Source organism: Dasypus novemcinctus, chromosome 26 (assembly GCF_030445035.2).
Source record: "Dasypus novemcinctus isolate mDasNov1 chromosome 26, mDasNov1.1.hap2, whole genome shotgun sequence".
In the NCBI taxonomy this organism is placed as follows: Eukaryota; Metazoa; Chordata; class Mammalia; order Cingulata; family Dasypodidae; genus Dasypus; species Dasypus novemcinctus.
This window is the reverse complement of record NC_080698.1, coordinates 9431446-9449653: the sequence shown is the minus strand read 5'-3', so window position 1 is coordinate 9449653 and position 18208 is coordinate 9431446. Positions and strand designations below refer to the sequence as shown.

At 47.6% G+C, this 18208-nt stretch overlaps 1 protein-coding gene across 3 annotated transcripts; it reads left to right on the top strand.

Annotated features, from left to right (window-relative positions):
* The first annotated feature begins 29 nt into the window (after positions 1-29).
* On the top strand, positions 30-16964 carry CCDC51 (coiled-coil domain containing 51). 3 transcript variants are annotated; one of them, XM_058288468.2, is made up of 4 exons: positions 30-103; positions 14001-14323; positions 15288-15452; positions 15962-16964. In XM_058288468.2, the coding sequence occupies exons 2-4, from the start codon at positions 14012-14014 to the stop codon at positions 16712-16714; spliced, it is 1230 nt and encodes a 409-aa protein (XP_058144451.1). In that variant the 5' UTR covers positions 30-103; positions 14001-14011; the 3' UTR covers positions 16715-16964. The 3 variants fall into 3 exon arrangements, with proteins under 3 accessions (XP_058144451.1, XP_058144449.1, XP_058144450.1); XM_058288466.2 differs by having other exon boundaries at positions 94-230; XM_058288467.2 differs by lacking the exon at positions 30-103 and adding an exon at positions 3133-3624.
* Positions 16965-18208: the final 1244 nt, after the last annotated feature.

Genomic DNA, 18208 nt, shown 5'->3' with positions numbered 1-18208 from the left:
GCTGCCGGAAGCGGCGCTGAGGGGGCGGGCCTCCAGGCGATCAGCGGGCGTCCAGTGCAGACGCGCTTGCGGGTTGGCAGCGTTAGCCTTCTCTGCGTTCCAGGTGCGAGTGGAGGCGGGCCGAGGGGAAGAAGCGTCCCCCCCCCTACTCGGGGGGACCAGGAACCGCGGAAGGAGCACTTAAGGGGAAGGCGCCCGACCTGCGGACGTGCGCGAGAAGAGCTCCGCAGGCAAGTGCAAGTGCACTGGCCGTGGAGCGGGAGCGGGCTTGGTAGCCTGACCGAAGGGAGCTGGGAGGGAAGCGGCCGAAGTGGGCGGGGGCCCGATCACCTGGTCTGGAGGTCGCCGGAAGCAGTTTGGGTTTTGTACTTTGGTCCCGGGTGCGACATTTAGCTACCTCTGTTTATTCGTCCAGTGCATTTTTATTATCTACTATATACAGATGTTATTCTAGGCGCAGGGAGTGGGGGGGGGGCAGGGTTGCAGGGGTGAACAAAACAATGTGCCTGCTGGGGCAGAATTGACATTCTAGTGTGTGAGACAGACAATGAGCAAAGTATGTGAAAAACACATTTCACTTCTCGGGACCCGTGATACGTGCTTGGAGAAAAATAAAGCGGGGAAAGGGGATTAGGAGAGCTGGGATGCCAATAGGGAAGTCAGGGAAGGCTTTACCGGGAGATGACATTTACACAGGACTGAAGAAGGTGGGACAGCAAGCAGTGCAGATACTGAGCAGCTGGGGTGAAGGCCCAGAGGTGGGACTAGCCCGTGTATTTCAGCAACATCAAGAAGGGCCTTACGGCTGGAACGCAGTGAGGAAAGGAGAGACAAGTGGGAGATGAAGCCAGAGCAATGGGAGCCAGGGGGTGGATGCCCCATTCGGTAATGGAACGGACTTTGGCATTTACCTTGAGAGAAATTGGGAACTATTACAGAGTTTGAGCAGAGAAAGATAGGGTCTGACCTGTGTTTTGAAAGGACTACGGCTCCTCTGTTGAGAATAGACTGTAGAGCCTAGAGTAAAAGCGGGGAGACCTGTCAGGAGGCTCTTGCAGTAATCCAGGTAGAGAGCTGCTGGATTTGGGGACCAGATGGTAGTAGTGTCAAGGTTAAGAGGAGTAGTCCTGGATGTAGAAACCAGTAGCATTTCCTGATGAAATCCATCTAGAGGTGGGAGAGAAAATAAGCAGTCAGGAATGATGTGAGGTTTTTGGCTTACCGCAGGCCTCCTTGACCCGTGTGGAGCTGGCCCATGCGCAGTGCTGATGAGCGCAAGGAGTGCCGCACCACGCAGGGGTGTCCCCCGCGTAGGGGAGCCCCACGCGCAAGGAGTGCACCCCCGTAAGGAGAGCCGCCCAGCGCGAAAGAAAGTGCAGCCTGCCCAGGAATGGTGCCGCCCACACTTCCCGTGCCACTGACTACAACGGTAGCGGACAAAGAAACAAGACGCAGGAAATAGACACACAGAACAGACAACCCGGGGAGTGGGGGAATTAAATAAATAAATAAATCTTTGGGGAAAAAAAAAAATGAGCCCAGAGACCAGGAGAGAGGTTGGGGCTGGAAAAGTCAGAATTGTTTGAGTGTATGTATACTTTTAAAACTTTTTCTTAAAATTTGTTTTCATTTTGGTAAAATATACATAATGTAAAAATAATTTTAACCATTTTAATTTGACAATTCTTTGACGTTAAGTACATTGACAATACTATGTAACTTTCACTCTTAATTCCAGACTATTTTCATCATTCCAAACCAAAACTCATTTAGTAATAATTCCCCATTCCTTCCTGCCCCCACCCCTAGTAACCACTGTTTTGCTTTCTTTCTAAGAATTCGCTTATTTTAAATATTTCATACAAGAGAAATCATGCAATATTTGCCCTTTTGCATCTGGCTTATTTCACTCAACAGTGTGTCCTCAAGTTTCAACCATATCATTGCATGTATCAGCACTTCACTTCTTTTATGGCTGAATAGTACGTCATTATAGGGATATACCACATTTTGTTTATCCATTCATCTGTTGATGGGCACATGGGTTGCTTCCACCTTTTGGCTATTGTGAATAATGCTGTGATGAACATTGGTGTGCAGATATCTATCTGCTTTCAGTTTGTTTGGGTATATTCTTATAATTGGATAGCCAGGTCTTTTGGTAATTCTATACTTGACCTTTCTGAGGCCCCAGGGATCGAACCCAGATCCTCCCATATGGTAGGTAGAAGCCCAGTCACTTGAGCCACATTCTTTTCCCCCTACATGTTCTTATAAGAGTTTTGAAGTATTAGCTCCCATATTTAGGTTGTTGGTCCATTTTGAATTAATTTTTTGTATATGGTGAGAGTTAGGGTTCAAAGTTCATTCTTTTGCTTGTTGATTTCCAGTTGCCCCAGCACCACTTGTAGAATAGATTATTCTTTTCCCGTTGAATGGATGTTGTGCCCTTGTTGAAAATCAGTTGGCCATAGGGGCATGGATTTAAATTTGGACTCTCAATTTTATCCCATTTGTCTATGTTTAGCCTTATGCCATACCATGTTTTTTAAATTACTGTAGCTTTATAACAAGTTATTTTTTATTTATTTTTTATCCCCCCCCACCCCCTGGTTTTCTGCTCTCTATGTCCATTCACTATGTGTGTTCTTCTTTGTCTGCTTGGATTCTTGTCAGCAGAACCGGGAATCTGTATCTCTTTTTGTTGTGTCATCTCGCTGCATCAGCTCTCCGTGTGTGCAGTGCCACACCTGGGCAGTCTGCACTTTTTTTCACATGGGGTGGCTCTCCTCACAGGCAGCACTCCTTCGTGAGGGGCTCCCCTATGCGGGGGACACCCCTGCGTGGCATGGCACTCCTTGCGTGCATTAGCACTGCATGTGGGCCAGCTCACCACACGGGTCAGGAGGCCTTGGGTTTGAACCCTGGACCTCCCATGTGGTAGGTGGACACTCTTATCAGTTGAGCCAAATCTACTTCCCTATATATATATTTTTTGAAGTACCTGGGGTCAGGGATTGAACGTGGGACCTCGTATGTGGGAAGCCAGCACTCAACCATTGAGCCACATTGGCTTCCCTGAGTTGGTTTTTTCATTTATTTTGCTTGTTTTTTGTTTGTTTGTTTTTTTAGGAAGCACCAGGAACCAAACCCGGGACCTACCATATAGGAGATGGGCACTCAACTACTTGATCCACATCCGCTCCCAATACGTTTTTTTTTTTTTTTTTAACATATATTTTTAGCCACCCCTCCATCGTCTGCTCTCTGTGTTCATTCGCTGTGTGTTCTTCTGTGTCTGATTGTATTCTCATTGGGTGACTCTGTGAACTGATCCTGGGACCTTCTGGAGTGGGAGAGAGGCGATCATTCTCTTGCACCACCTCAGCTCCCTGATCTGCTGCATCTCTTATTGTCTCTCCTCTGTGTCTCTTTTGGTTGTGTCACCTTGCTGTGTCAGCTTTCCATGTGGGCCAGCACTCCTGCACAGGCAGCACTCCGTGCAGGCCAGCTTACCGTGTAGGCCAGCTTCACCGCCTTCACCAGGAAGTCCCAGGAATCAAACCTTGGACCTCCTATGTGGTAGACAGAAGCTTGATGCTCGAGCCACGTCTCCTTCCCCCAGTAAGTTAAAAAAAAAAAATTTTATATCAATGTTACATGTTCCTCAGTTAATACAAGACAACAAGTACAATAATAATGAATCTGCTTTAGTCAGCAGTTACACTCCTCCCTTATTTTGGTGCCTTTCTCCATCTTGTGGGATTTGGGATGATGTCCACTGACTACTCCAGGCTGAGAAGGGACATAGATATGATAAGGCAGAGGAATGGAATTGTTTTGTTGCCCGTGAAAATATGCCTTCCTTCTGGGCTGGGGCTGGACCATCTTCACTGTTTTGTTAGTTGTCCAGGGTAGGCCTGAAGAACTAGAGAGTAGGAGCTGCCACATGTCTGCTGGGTTTCAGGGCTCCACTGGCATGGGAACAATCCAAAGGCTCTAAGTCTCTGAGAAATATACCTAACAAGTAAGTTGAAAATTCTAGGGTCAAATAAAAGAAGTAGAATAGGGGACTTATTACCTAAGTATAATTATGTGAACCTGGGGAAGATGGAGCCTGCTGAGGTGGTGTTCATTTCATGTGGCTATGTGGCTTGCTTAAGGGGTCCAGACTTTCCCAAAGCCCTCAGGAGCACATTTGTGTGTGGCTTTGTTTACTGTGGTATTTTGTAGAGTCTGGCTGAGACCTGCAGAAATGTAACCTTTGGAATGACCTCCTGACTCACTTTGAAATCTCTTTGCCATAAAAACTCTATTTTATTTAACATTTCCCCCTTTTGATCAAGGTCTTTCTTCAAATGTGTCACTGATTTAATGCATGGCAATAATCCCTTGGTGCCAGGGAGTCTCATTCCTGGGAGTCATGTCCTATGTCGGAGATGGGGGTGAGGGTGAGGTAGTGATTTATTTGTAGTGTTTGGCTTAGATTAGAGAGAGGCCACATTTGTGTAACTAGGAGGCTTTCAGGAGGCATTAATTATAACTAGGCTTTAATTTCATTATTACATGAATAGGGTTCATGAGTACAATAATTAAGGTCGAGGTCTTGACTTATTGCCTTGTTTTCCTTTATTAGGCAAAGCTGATATGTTCCAGAGCTTCTGGCCTTCTTATTTGGGAAAGTAGTAAGACTTCCTAGGTGGGGAGTTTAATATTTTAACTTCTCTGGAGGCCTCTATCTGTCAAGAAACATACCTATGGTGACAAGGCTACATTTATATCCCATAGAAGTATGTAGCTATATAATGTTCACATTGTTTAAAATGTCTTACCAAACATCTGACCATGTAAAACCATATATTTGGTTGTTTTTGTGACATCTAACATTTTTCTACTAATAAAATATGCAACACTGCCAACCCCCCTATTGGCAGTTAACATTTGTGTGGTTAACATTGATGTAAGAATGTTAATGAAGAATGTTAAAGTGTTACTGTTAACTATGGTCCTTCTTTTGCTTTAGGTGCATTTTTCCCCTTATGCCATTCTATTATTAACACCCTATACTAGTTATGATCTTTTGTTTTAGATCCTGAAAGAACATTCTTGTATTTTTGTTATTAACCCCAGTCCTCGCCCACCATAGGGTTCACTGAATTATACAATCCCATATTTTATCCTCCAGCTTCCCTTCCAGTAACATATACTACCTCAGATCTCCCCCTTAAACCACACTCACACACAACTTCAGCGCTGCCGTCTGCACTCACAGTATCACACTAATGTCACTTCTGTCCACCCCAAACCACCCCAATCAACCTAATTATAAATTCTGTACAGATTGAGCATCAGCTCCCCCATTCTCTACCCTCATTCTATCTCTTGGTAATGTAGGTTCTAGATTCTACTTCTATGAGTTGCTTATTATATAGTGAGATCATACAATATTTGTCCTTCTGTGCCTGGCTTATCTCACTCAACATAAGGTCCTCGAGGCCTATTCCCATTGTTACATGTGTCAGTAGTTCATTCCTTCTTACAGCTGAATAATATTCCATTTTATGTATATACCACATTTTGTTTATCATTCATCTGTTGGTGGGCATCTGGGTTGCTTCTATCTTTTAGCAATTGTGAATAGTGCCATATGAACATTGGTGTGCCCATATCTGTTCATGTCCCTGCTTTCTTTTTTTTTTTTTAAAGATTTCTTTTTATTTATTTAATTCCCCTCCCCTCCCCCGGTTGTCTGTATTCTGTGTCTTTTTGCTGCGTCTTGTTTCTTTGTCCGCTTCTGTTGTCGTCAGCGGCACGGGAAGTGTGGGCGGCGCCATTCCTCGGCAGGCTGCTCCCTCCTTCGCGCTGGGCGGCTCTCCCTATGGGTGCACTCCTTGCGCGTGGGGCTCCCCTATGCGGGGGACACCCCTGTGTGGCACGGCACTCCTTGCGCACATCAGCACTGAGCATGGGCCAGCTCCACATGCATGTCCCTGCTTTCAGTTCTTCTGGCTATATACCTAACAGTGGGAATTGCTGGCTCAAATGGCATTTCTGTGTTTAGCTTCCTGGGGATCCGCCACACAGTGGCTGCACCATTCTACATTCCCACCAGCAGTGAATGAGTGTGCCTATTTCTCCATATTCACTCCAACACCTCTAGTTTTCTGTGTTTTTAAAGGTGGCCAGTCTAGTAGGTGTGAAGTGATTTCTCATTGTGGTTTGATTTGCAGTTCTCTAACAGCTAGTAATGGTGAGCATCTTTTCATGTGCTTTTTTTTTTTTTTTAAAGGAGTTATTGGGAATTGAACCCTTGACCTTATACATAAGAACCAGGTGCTCAACCACTTGAGCTACATTCGTGCCCCTCATGTGTGTTTTAGCTGTTTGTATTTCCTCTTTGGAAAAATGTTTATTCAAATCCTTTGACCATTTAAAAGTTGTGTTCTTTGTCTTTTTATTGTTGAGTTGTAGAATCTTGTTATATATGCTGGATATTAGATTCTTATCAGATACATGGTTTCCAGGTATTTTCTCTCATTGAATAGGCTGCTTTTTTACTACCTTGACAAACTCCTTTGAAGAAACAAAAGTTTTTAATTTTGAGGAGGTCCCATTTATCTAATTTTTGTTTTGTTGCTTGTGCTTTGGGTGTAAAGTTTATGAAATCTGTTGTCTACCCCAAGATCTCAAAGATGCTTCCCTACATTTTCTTTTAGGACTTTTATGGTCTTGGGACTTACATTTAAGTCTTTGATGTACCTTGAGTTGATTTTTGTATAGGGTGTAATATAAGGGTCCTCTTTCATTCTTTTGTGTATGATATCCAGTTTTCTCAACCATTTTCTGAAGAGACCATTGTGTCCCAGTTGAGTGGACTTTGCAGCCTTGTCAAATTTCAGTTGACTATAGAAGTGTGAGTCTATTTCTGAACTTTCAGTTCTATTCCACTGGTCAATATGTTTATCCTATGCCAGTACCATGCTGTTATTGTTTTTTCTTGAGGTTCTGGGGACTGGGGATTGAACCCAGGACCTCGTAAGTGGGAAGCTGGCGTTCAACTATTGAGCCACACTGGCTACTCTGAGTTGTTTTTTTTGTTTGTTTTGCTTGTTCTTGTTTTTTCTTTTTCTTTTTTTTTTTTAGGAGGCATTGGAAACCGAACCTGGGGCCTCCTATGTGGGAAGCATTGTCATACCCATATAATAGCACTGCTGATTACAAACACAATGATGTGCTTTCACCTTCTATTCATCCCAAAGATTAACACACATCCTTTTTACCACTTCTTCACAGGTTAATCATCAGCTTTTCATTCTCTAACCTCATTCTATTTTTTAGTGACCCATATAGTAATTATTAATTCCATAAGTGTACACAATATATTTAGTTCATGGTAGCGCAATCATACAATTTTTATCCATTTGTGTCTGCCTTGCTTCACTAGACATAGTGTCTTCTAGGTTCATCCGTGTTGTCACATGCTTCATGACACTTCATTTCTTCTTGCCGCTGCATAATATTCCATCATGTGTATACACCACAGTTTGTTTTGGCAATTGTGCATAATGCTGCTGTGAACATTGGTGTGCAGGTGTCTGTTCGTGTCACTGCTCTCAGTTCTTCCGGGTATATACCTAGTAGTGGTACTGCCAGGTCACATGGCAAGTCTATATTCAAATTCTTTAGGAACTGCCAAACAGTCCTCCACAGTGACTGCACCATTCTACATTCCCACCAACAGTGAATAAGTGTTCCTGTTTCTCCACATCTTCTCTAACACACGTATTGCAGTTTTATGACTTTTTAATAGTGGCCATTCTACTAGGTATGAAATGATATCTCATTGCATCTTTGATTTGCATTTGTCTAATTGCTAGTGATGTTGAACTTTTTTTCATGTGTTTTTTTTCCATTTGTATTTCTTCTTTGGACAAATGTCTGTTCAAGTTTTTCACCCATTTTTAAATTGAGTCGTTTGTCTTTTTTTTTGTTGAATTGTAGCATCTCATTATATATCACTGATATTAAACCCTTATTCGATATGTGATTTCCAAATACTTTCTTCCATTGAGTCAGCTGCCTTTTTACCCTTTTGACAAAGTTCTTTCAGGTGTAAAAGTGTTGAATTTTGAGGAGAGCCCATTTATCTATTTTTTCTTTTGTTGCTTGTGCTTTAAGTGTAAGATCCAAGAAAGCACCACCTACCACCAAGTCTTGAAGATGTTTCCCTATATATTCTTCTCTTTCTTTCTTTTGGTTATGGATATCCAGTTTTCCCTGCACCATTTGTTGAAGAAACTGTTTTGTCCCTGTATTAGTCAGCCAAAGGGGTGCTGATTCAAAGTACCAGAACTCTGTTGGCTTTTATAAAGGGTATTTATTTGGCGTAGAAGTTTACACTTACTGTTAGGTTCGAGGGGAAACCGAGAAAGAGAGGTGTCTCAGAAATCAAACTGGGAGCCGAGGTCAGTCCAAGTAAAGTCTTTAATGAGAGTGAGCCTAGCAGGTAGGCTGAGTCGGGACAGACTGCAGCCCTGAGGGAGGGGGAGAGGAGAGTTTTTATAACTCGTTCTGGGGTTAGATTACAAAAGTTCAGGGCTGGGTTGTGATAAGTTATGCTAGCTTTGTAGTTTTAGGACCAGGATGTGATCATTTCTGCCGGCTTTATAGTTCAGGGCCAGGAGGTAATAATTCAAGCCAGCTTTGTAGTTCTGTTTTCCTCTTAGGTGTAATGGTTCCTCAGTCGTGGGTTGTTACTTTTGTAAGAAGAGGGCCCAGCTGCAGGAGAAAAGGGGGGAAGGGGTGGAGCGGAGCGGCACGGTGGGAGCTGGAGCTTTACAATTCCCAGGCCCTAAAGAGTCCACCTCAAGGTTCCATAAGCGGTACTTTCTCACCCAAAGTCTATTGCCACGTGTTGATGCAAGATGGTGGGCGATGTCTACAGGAGTTCAGCCTTCATCCTTTGCATTAAGGCTCTGTGGTCCCTGCTTCTTCCGATCTCCTGTAAGCTGGCATAAGGCTTGTCTCTCCCCAGGGCTCATTTCTCCTGGGCTTAGCTGCTTTGGTCTCTTCACAAGGTCAGCTGTAGACTGTCAGGCTCATCTCTCTATTCTGGGGGCTGTGTCTATGGAGCACTCTCTCTTCCTGTGTATCTGCTTCTGTGTGTGTCCGTTTTATCTCCACCAAGGGGGTGAGGACTTAAACTGAGTCACCCTAATGACATGGCCAAATAAAAACCCTAATCTTGATTTAATAAAGTGAAAGTGAAACCTAATACAATCTAATATGCCGAGAGGAACAGATAAGTTTACAAACACAATCCAGTATCTATTTTTGGAATTCATAAACAATACCAAACTGGTAGGTTTGTCAAAAATCAGTTTGCCATTGAGGTGAGGGTTTATTTCTGGACTCTCAATTCTTTTCCACTGATAGATATGTTTATCTTCATACTACTACCATGCTGTTTTGACCACTGTAGCTTTGTAATATGTTTCAAGGTCAGGCAGTAAAAATCCTCTCTCATTGCTCTTCTTTTTGGAATGCTTTTGGCTATTCAGGGGCACTTTCCCTTCCAAATAAATTTGGTAATTGCCTTTTCTATTTCTGTAAAGTAGACTTTTGGAATTTAGATTGGTAATGCATTGAATCTATAAATCAGTTTGGGTAGGATTGACATCTTCACAATATTTAGTCTTCCAATCTATGAACATGGAATGTCTTTCCATTTGTTTGTCTTCTTTGATTTCTTTTAGCCTTGTTTTATAGTTTTCTGCGTATAGGTCCTGTACTTCTTTGGTTAAATTGATTCTTAGTATATGAGTCATTTAGTTGCAATTGTATATGGAATTTTTTTCCTTGATTTTCTCAATTTGTTCAATACTAATTTATGGAAACAATAATTTTTGTGTGTTGATCTTGTATCCTGCCTCTTTGCTGAAATCATTTATTAGCTCAAGTAGCTTTGCTGTAGACATTTCAGAATTTTCTAAATATAGGATCATGTCATCTGCAAATAGTGAGTTTTACTTCCTCTTTTCCTATTTGGTTGGTTTTTATTCTTTTTTCTTATCTAATTCTACCTAGCACAATATTGAATAACAGTGGCGAGATGGGCATCCTTGTCTTTTTCCTGATCTTAGTGGAATTCTCCATTGAGTACAATGTTGGCTGTGTGTTTTCATATATACCGTTTATCATTTTGAGGAATTTCCCTTCTAAACCTATCTTTTGAAGTGTTTTTATCAGGAAGGATGCTGGATTTTGTCAAATGCCTTTCTGCACAATTGAGATGATCATGTGTTTTTTTCCCTTCACTTTGTTAATGTGGTATATTATGTTCATTGATTTTCTTATGTTGAACCAGCCTTGCATTCCAGAAATAAATCCCACTTTGTCATGGTATATAATTCATTTGATATGCTTTCAATTCTATTTGCAAGTATTTTATTGAGAATTTTTGCATCTGTGTTCATTAGAGAGATTGGCCTGTAATTTTCTTTTCTTGTAGTGTCTTTATCTGACTTTGGTGTTAGGGTGATGTTGGCTTCATACAACCTGTTGGGTAATTTTCCCTCCTCTTCAAATTTTTGGAAGAGTTTAGCAGGACTGGTATTAATTCTTTTTGAAATGCTTGGAATTCGCCTGTGAAGCCAACTGGTCCTGGACTTTTCTTTGCTGGGAGATGCCCCGCAGGGCCGTCCTCAGGTCACCCACAGTGCTGCTCCAGCCCCTCTCAGCTCTCCTCCCCCGCCCCTCCCCTGGCGCCCAGCCAAACAGCACCCACTGCTCCCCACCTCTTTCCCAGCAAGGTTGCCCAGGTGGACTGCCCTCACCGCTGCCCCCTGCATCCCCTGGGACCGGTGAGGCCACTCTCGTGGGCTGCTGGCATCACTACTGCACTGCCTCCCCACCCTCTGCTCACGATCCATTGGCAGGGCTGCCCACATGGGCTGCCCGTGCCACTGCTGCCTGACGTCTTGTGGTTCCTGAAGGACCCTCCACTCTTCTGCCATCTTGGGTCAGTGTAACAAGTCCTGGAGTCAGGAAGCATGAGCCCTCCAACTTTGTTCTTCTTAACGGTTGTTTTGACTATTTGGGGACCCTTGCAATTCCTAATTATTTTCATAGTGCATGATTCACAATTGCCAAAAGGTGCAAGCAACCCAGGTGTCCATCCACAGATGAATAAACACATTGTGGCATATCAATATAATGGAATATTACTCGACTGTAAAAAGAAATGAAGTTCTGATATATGCGATGTATTAGTCAGCTAACGGGGTGCTGATGCAAAGTACCAGAAGTCTGTTGACTTTTATAAAGGGTATTTATCTGGGGTAGAAGCTTACAATCACCAGGCCGTAAAGCATAATTTTCTTCCCTCACGAAAGTCTGTTTTCATGTGTTGGAGCAAGATGACTGCTGACGTCTGCCAGGGTTCAGGCCTCCTGGGTTCCTCTCTTCCTCGGTCTTGCTTCTGTCAGGGCTCAGGGTTCCTTTCTTCCCAGGGCCTGCTTCTCTTTCCTCTGTGTGCTTACTTCCCAGAGCCTCAGCTTAAGATTTCAGCATCAAACTCCAACATCAAAACCCCCAAACTCTGTCCTTTGCCATGTCTTTTATTGGTGAGTCCCCACCCACCAAGGGGTGGGGACTCAACACCCTACTGACATGGCCTAATCAAAGCCCTGATCATAATTTAATCATGTGCAGGTTCAGACGAGTTTACAAATATAATCTAGTATTTATTTTTGGAATTCATAACTGAATCAGACTGCTACACGCAGCAATGTGGATGAACCTTGAGAAGTTCATGTTGCATGAAATAAGCCAGATACAGAAGGACAAATACATGATCTCACTGATATGAAATAATTACAATAAGGCAGTTCATCGAGTCAGAAACTATAATTCAGGTTACCAGGGGCTGGGGTCGGGTAGAGAATGGGGAGTTAATGCTTAATTGGTGCAGCGTTTCTGTTTAGTATGATGGAAAAGTTTTGACAATGGATGGTACACAACATTGTGAATGTATCCAATACCATGGAATTAGATATTGGAATGTGTTTAAAAGAGGAAAATCTAGATTAACTATATAGTTACTAGAATAAAAGTTAAAAACCAACAAAAACCCACCACAGGACTACAACACAAACAATGACTTCTAATGTACATTTTGGACTTATATATAGTATAATTACCATAATACTGTTTCATGAGTTTTAGCAAAGGTACCACTCTAAAGAATTGTGTTAATAATAGGGAGAACTACGGGTGAGGGCAGGATATGTGGGACTGTATTTCTTGCAGGATTTTTCTATAAACCTACAGCTTCTCTAATAAAAAAGAGAGAGAAAGGGAGTGAGGACGTTGTGACAGCCAAGGCAGACACCTTTGTGCTGAGCTCTACCAGGCAGGGGGTGGGCACCGTGGCTGGAAGGCCTGCAGGGCTGCGTGCTTTGCTTTGATGAGGGATAGACCTGCAGGGGAATGGCGGGGTCACAGCCTCTGAGCAGTCAGGCGCTGGCTTTGAGCGCCAGAGGGCTTGTTCCAACTGCTGCTGCTTGGATGGTGTGTGCCCACCCTCCCCTCCACCCCGGCGGTGGTCCCCAGCCTTGGGAATGAGGGCCAGGGTTCCAGTGTGTCACCAGCTGGCACCGCTATTGCAGGCGTCCCCTCCTGTGGCTCTTGGTTGGGGCTCATTTGGCCAGGAGGCATGCCCCTGCCACCCATCCCTGCTTTCAGAGAGGGCCTGAGCTTTTCCAAAGACTGTCCCCTGTGCGGAATGACAGGGAGGAGCCCGCTGTGGAATGGGCGGGTCTCTGTCCCCTGTCACTTACTTTGGGCGGCCCTTTTCCGTTTTGTAAGTGGAGCTTCTCGGTCTGTCCCCCTGCCCCCGGCACACATGCTATTCCTGCTCGTGCCTGGTCAGCTACCAGGTGTCGCTCTAACAGCCCTCCGGCTATGGTTTGGCCAAAGGGTGCTGCTAGCAGGCCCAGGTATGCTTAGGACAAGGGGTCACCTGGCCCCTCTTCGGGGTCCTTAGAGTCACCTTTGTTCTTAGGCTCGGGCCAGCCTGACTCTGCCCGTAACGGGAGCCTCCCCATGCTGTTCAGGTGCGGAAAAGGGGGTGTTGTTAGAATCCAAACATCAGAGCAGGGCTGAAAGAGGAGGGATTAAAGAAGCCAAACCAGTTGAGCAGCGACTAAGGCGACTAAGGCGAGGGAGGAAGCTGAGGGGCGGCAAAAAACGTAGAGTGGAAGTTGATCACCGAGAGGCAGGGTTGGAGGACAGAAGGAGAAGGGCTGGTCTGAGCCTTAGAAAAGTTGTCCTCTGTGAAGATCCAGTTTTTTCCTGGCATTTTCCTCTCGTAGAGGAGCTGGGAGTCCTCTGCCTTGGGACGTGAATGACCTGTATCTTTGTACATAAGCAAAACACTGCTTCTCCGGTATGAGGCTTTCTACAGGGCATCTCGGAAGCCGATTTTGAGGGTCTTGAGGGTCTTTTACAGAAATGACACTATATCTTAAGCTTTCCCTGAAATCTCTGTTCCTCAACTTCTCTGGGGATCTTTTATGACTCATTGTGGGGCTTTATCTGCCTGGACATGACTCAGACTTGAGAAATTTTTTCTTGATGTTACCTGAACACCGGGCCTGGGGATTCTCATCACAACAGATTCAAGTCATAACAGAGAGACCTGGTAGATGTGGGAGGTGGGTGGAATGGGAGGGTCTGCTTTGGGTGGCCTTGCAGAGGGAAGCAGAAGGCAAGATTTAGATCCTTTTAATTAGATCCTTTCCCAAACGGGTTCCATTGTCTGGAAGCACCTGGGGGAAAGGCTGGCAGCTTCCTGTTACAGGAGCTGTAATCCCTGGGCCCAACATAGGGAGGCTTGGATGGTTTTAAATGGAAATTAGTTGGTTCAGAGCCATCCCTAGGCCTTGAGGTCTAACTTACATCCAGGGCTGCAAGCTGATCTGTCTGGCACCCCGTCACAGGTCTCTGGACGATGACTGGGCGCAGCCCCGTGTTTGCCATGCAGCACATCGTGGGTGGGCCCCACGTACTGGTGCGGAGAGACCTGCTTGCACGGGACCTCTTCATGACCAGGACTCTCTGCAGCCCAGGCCCCAGCCAGCCCCGAGACAAAAGACCCGAGGAGGTTGCTCTTGGGCTGTATCATCGCCTCACAGCGCTGGGAAGAGCCCTGGGGTACAGCATTCAGCAGCGAGCCTCCTCCACGGCCAAGACTTGGTGGGACAGATATGAAGAGTTTGTTGGCCTCAATGAAGTTCGAGAGGCCCAGGGAAATGTGACTGAGGTGAGGAGGGGAGCCAGGGTGCCTGGCCTTCCGGGAAATGCCACCTGGTGGCTCCTGCCAGCCAAGTCATCAGCCATAGGTGCTGGGAAGCCACATCCAGACTTGCCTTTTCTTGAACGCAGACCACTGGCAGAGGGATTTGACTCATGACTGCCGTGGAAACCTGGGTTTGTTACTGCTGGGTGACGGGTCCCAAGTATAACCGTACCTCACCCTCCCAAAAGGCAATTGCTTTATACGGATACATCCTGGCCCTTAGGCCAGCAAGCCCTTCGTGGACTGGGGGATGGGTGGTATCTGTCATCTGGTGATTTGCTGCATCACGGTGTTCTCCAAGCCTCGTGTGTAGTGAAACACCCCTCGCGAAGGTAGAGGGCAGTGGGAAACATCCTACTGTGAGGCAGAAAGAGCAGCCTGTGGTTGTCAAGTCCCTCGTGGCCACGGGAGTCCATCCTGCCCTCTCTGGTCGCACCCCCGCGTGGACATGGACAGGTGTAGCGAGATGGGGAGAGCCTGGGCGTCAGCTGGAGGCTTGGAGGCGGTGGGAGCCTTGGGAGCCTCTGTAAAAGGGAGACCGGAGCAGTTTCTCTCCTAGCTCCTTGAGGGGTGAACCAGGTAACACGTGAAGCTCCCAAGAATAGGCTCCTTACTGTGGCTGTGTTAGACCAGGCGTGCCCTGTGTTGGCGAGTGTGGATTGTGTGCGTTGCCAGCAGTTTTCTAGTTCTCAGGGACTCAGTTTCCCACTTGAATGGATAAACCTGGTGGTCCTGATACGTGTGGCCTGGGGCTATTCTTTGAGCACCACCGGGGCACCCAGGCTTAGCATCTGAGGGCCTCAGTTTCCACCTTTTGCAGCTCACCTTCCAGGGGCCTTTTCTCAGCCACAGCTTTGCTGGGGACAGAACTGAGCCTGTGGAGGCATGAGGAAAAGGGGCAGACTGGCCTCCACGGTTGTCTCTGCAGGCAGAGAAAGTATTCATGGTGGCCCGCGGGCTCGTCCGAGAGGCGCGGGAGGACCTGGAAGCGCAGCAGGCCAGGCTGAAGGAAGTGAGGGATCGCTTGGACCGCGTCTCCAAGGAGGACAGCCAGTACCTGGAACTGGCTACCCTGGAGCACAGGATGCTGCAGGTAGGTGCCTCAAGCACAGCCCTGCCCCAGGACAGGGACCCTGGCAGGTCACGGGAGGGCCAGGTGGGAACCGTGGCTGGTCTGGTGGGCAGAGGCCTGGCGAGGAGGTGAACTGGCAGCTCCGGCTGAGCCCCAGGCTTCCAGGACCTGTCCACACGCCTCTTCCTGGAGCACTGGGGCCAGCAGCCCAGGCTGAACATCTGGGACCCAGATGCTGGGACCCAGCAGGTTTGCCTGGAGGGGGGCTGCCCAGAAAGCACCAGACTCTCCCCTCCTTACAGACACGTTCTGTAGACATCAGTGCCCACCTGGTCAACCCAGGACTGCGGGCGGGAGGACAGGTCCCCTCTGCTCCCTCTGCCCCTCTGGGCTGATGCAACCTTCTTTCACTCAGCACATGCTCAGGGAGCGTGTGCTCTGGGCTAGGCACTAGGCTAAGCTCTAGTGACCTGGCAAGGGGCGTCTGCAGGGCCACGTTGATGCCACCTAATACAGCTCTGCTTCAACAGGAGGAAAAGAGGCTTCGCACGGCCCATCTGCACGCAGAAGACTCCGAGCGAGAGAAGTTTTCCCTCTTCTCGGCGGCGGTGCGGGAAAGTCACGAGAAGGAGCGCACGCGGGCCGAGAGAACCAAGAACTGGTCCCTCATCGGGTCGGTCCTGGGGGCCCTGATCGGTGTAGCAGGCTCCACCTATGTGAACCGGGTACGGCTGCAGGAGCTGAAGGCCTTACTCCTGGAGGCACAGAAGGGGCCTGCGAGTCTCCAGGAGGCCATCCGGGAGCAGGCGTCCAGCTACTCCGTCCAGCAGAGGGACCTCCACGACCTCATGGCAGACCTGAGGGGCCTGGTGCACGCTGGGCCGGGGCGGGGCGCGGGGTCCCAGGCGGGTCCTTCCTCTACCCGAGGAAGAGACACGGATGTCCTCGCAGCTGCTTTGAAAGAGCAGCTCAGCTATTCCAGGCAGGTCCATTCATGTCTAGAGGGTTTACGAGAGCGGCTTGACGGCCTGGAAAAGACCTTCAGCCAAATGGCTGGGGTGGTTCAGCTGGCGAAGGCGGCAGCACACCCAGGCTCGGCGGAGCCAGCAGACCGGGCGCCGCCCAGCTCCCGACTGGAGGGGGGCGTGATCTTGGCGCTGGCGGACATGGAGCAGAGGCTGGAAGCCCGGGTCGACAGGAACACCATCTATGGCACGCTGGCCACCTGCGTGACGTTTGCAGCCATGCTGCCCGTACTCTACGTGATCTTCAGGGCCAGTTAGCCACCGGATTCTCTCCCAGAGGGTCTGAGGGGGCCGGTGTGGCTGTGGATTGGGAGACTCCCAGCAGCGAAGCGAGCCTTCTGGTAGCTGGAGTGGGCACCCACCTCAGGCTGAGCCTGAGCCCCGTCCATGTGGCTCACCTGAGCTCCCAGCAGACATACCCTCCTTTTTAGGCACTGCTCATTTGCATTCATTACACAACTTCACACTAATGACCAATTAAAGTACCTTTGAGTTTGTATTATTTAAAGCAGTTTATATCAGACTGAGTTTATCTATTGGAAATAGAAGCTCATGACTCAAGGGTTGGCAGGGATGGAGCTAGGGTAATCGCCCCCTCAGTCTGAGCTCCTCAAAGGTCCTGTCCTCTGTTCAGGACTGTTTTGGGTGGTCATTTTGGACTTCCTGGCTGACCTTGCTTGACCTTCCTGTGTCAGCTGGGCACGGGGTTCCAGCAAGTAGAATTGAGCCTTCTGCCCACCGGTGGCCACGGGTACATCCCCTCTTTGGGATCACTTTCTCTGGCTTGTGTGTGTGCGACTTTCCTGGTACAAATGCTGGCGGAGTGAGGAGAGCAGGGAAGAGGGATTGGGGGTTGGGGGATGTTGGTATATGTTGCTGGGGACATCGTTACAGAGATTGCTGGCTGTTTCAGCTTCCCAGCTGCTTAAACAAATACATACGGTGGGTTGGCTTAGATAGCTCACTGTTTTGAGGCTAGGGGAAGTCCAAAATGGAGATGTCAGGACGGTGATGCTTCTCCTGGAAGACCGTGGTGTTCTGGGCACATGCAGCGTCTTCTCCCTTCTCTTCAGGCTCTGTTGACTCGCAGCGTCTGGCCACTCCCCATGGCTTTTCTTCCTGTCCAATTTCCTTTGCTTTTAAGGACTTTTCCATCTTGGATTAAGGCCTGCCCTCATTCACTTTGGGTGAACCTTAGCTAATAACATCTTTAATTGTCCTGTTTACTAATGGGTTCACACTCAAGGGGCCAGGGGTCGGGATCTGAACATGTCTTTTTTGGGGACATGATTCCGTCTCCAGCAATGGCCAATCCGGGTCCTTGGGGCAGAGTGCTTTGGACAGTCTGGAGATGGCCTTGACAGGACGGGAAGAACTCAGCCCACCAGCAGTGGGAATGGAGAGGCAGTGATGGGGAGGGGGCTCCCTGAGGAGGGAGCTGCAGTGGAGAATGGAGGAGACCGCCCTGAGACCCCTGATCTCTCCCTTTTTGGAGGGGAACAGTGACCTTGGCCTCCAAGGCTAAATGCCTCTGTGCCCTTGAGTAAGCACCCAGGACTCCTGTCGGGGTACTGGAGGGCTCACGGGTCCCCCTTTTGGAGCACACAGGTTTTCCTGAACAGAGCTGGCTCCAGCAGAGGCTTGAGCCAGGGCCTTCCCAAGAGGTGCCCTCTGTTAGGGGAGCCTGTGCTCAGGCCTGGGCAGGAAGCACGGCCCGAACGCCCCACCCCAGTGCTCCGGACTCCCATTTGG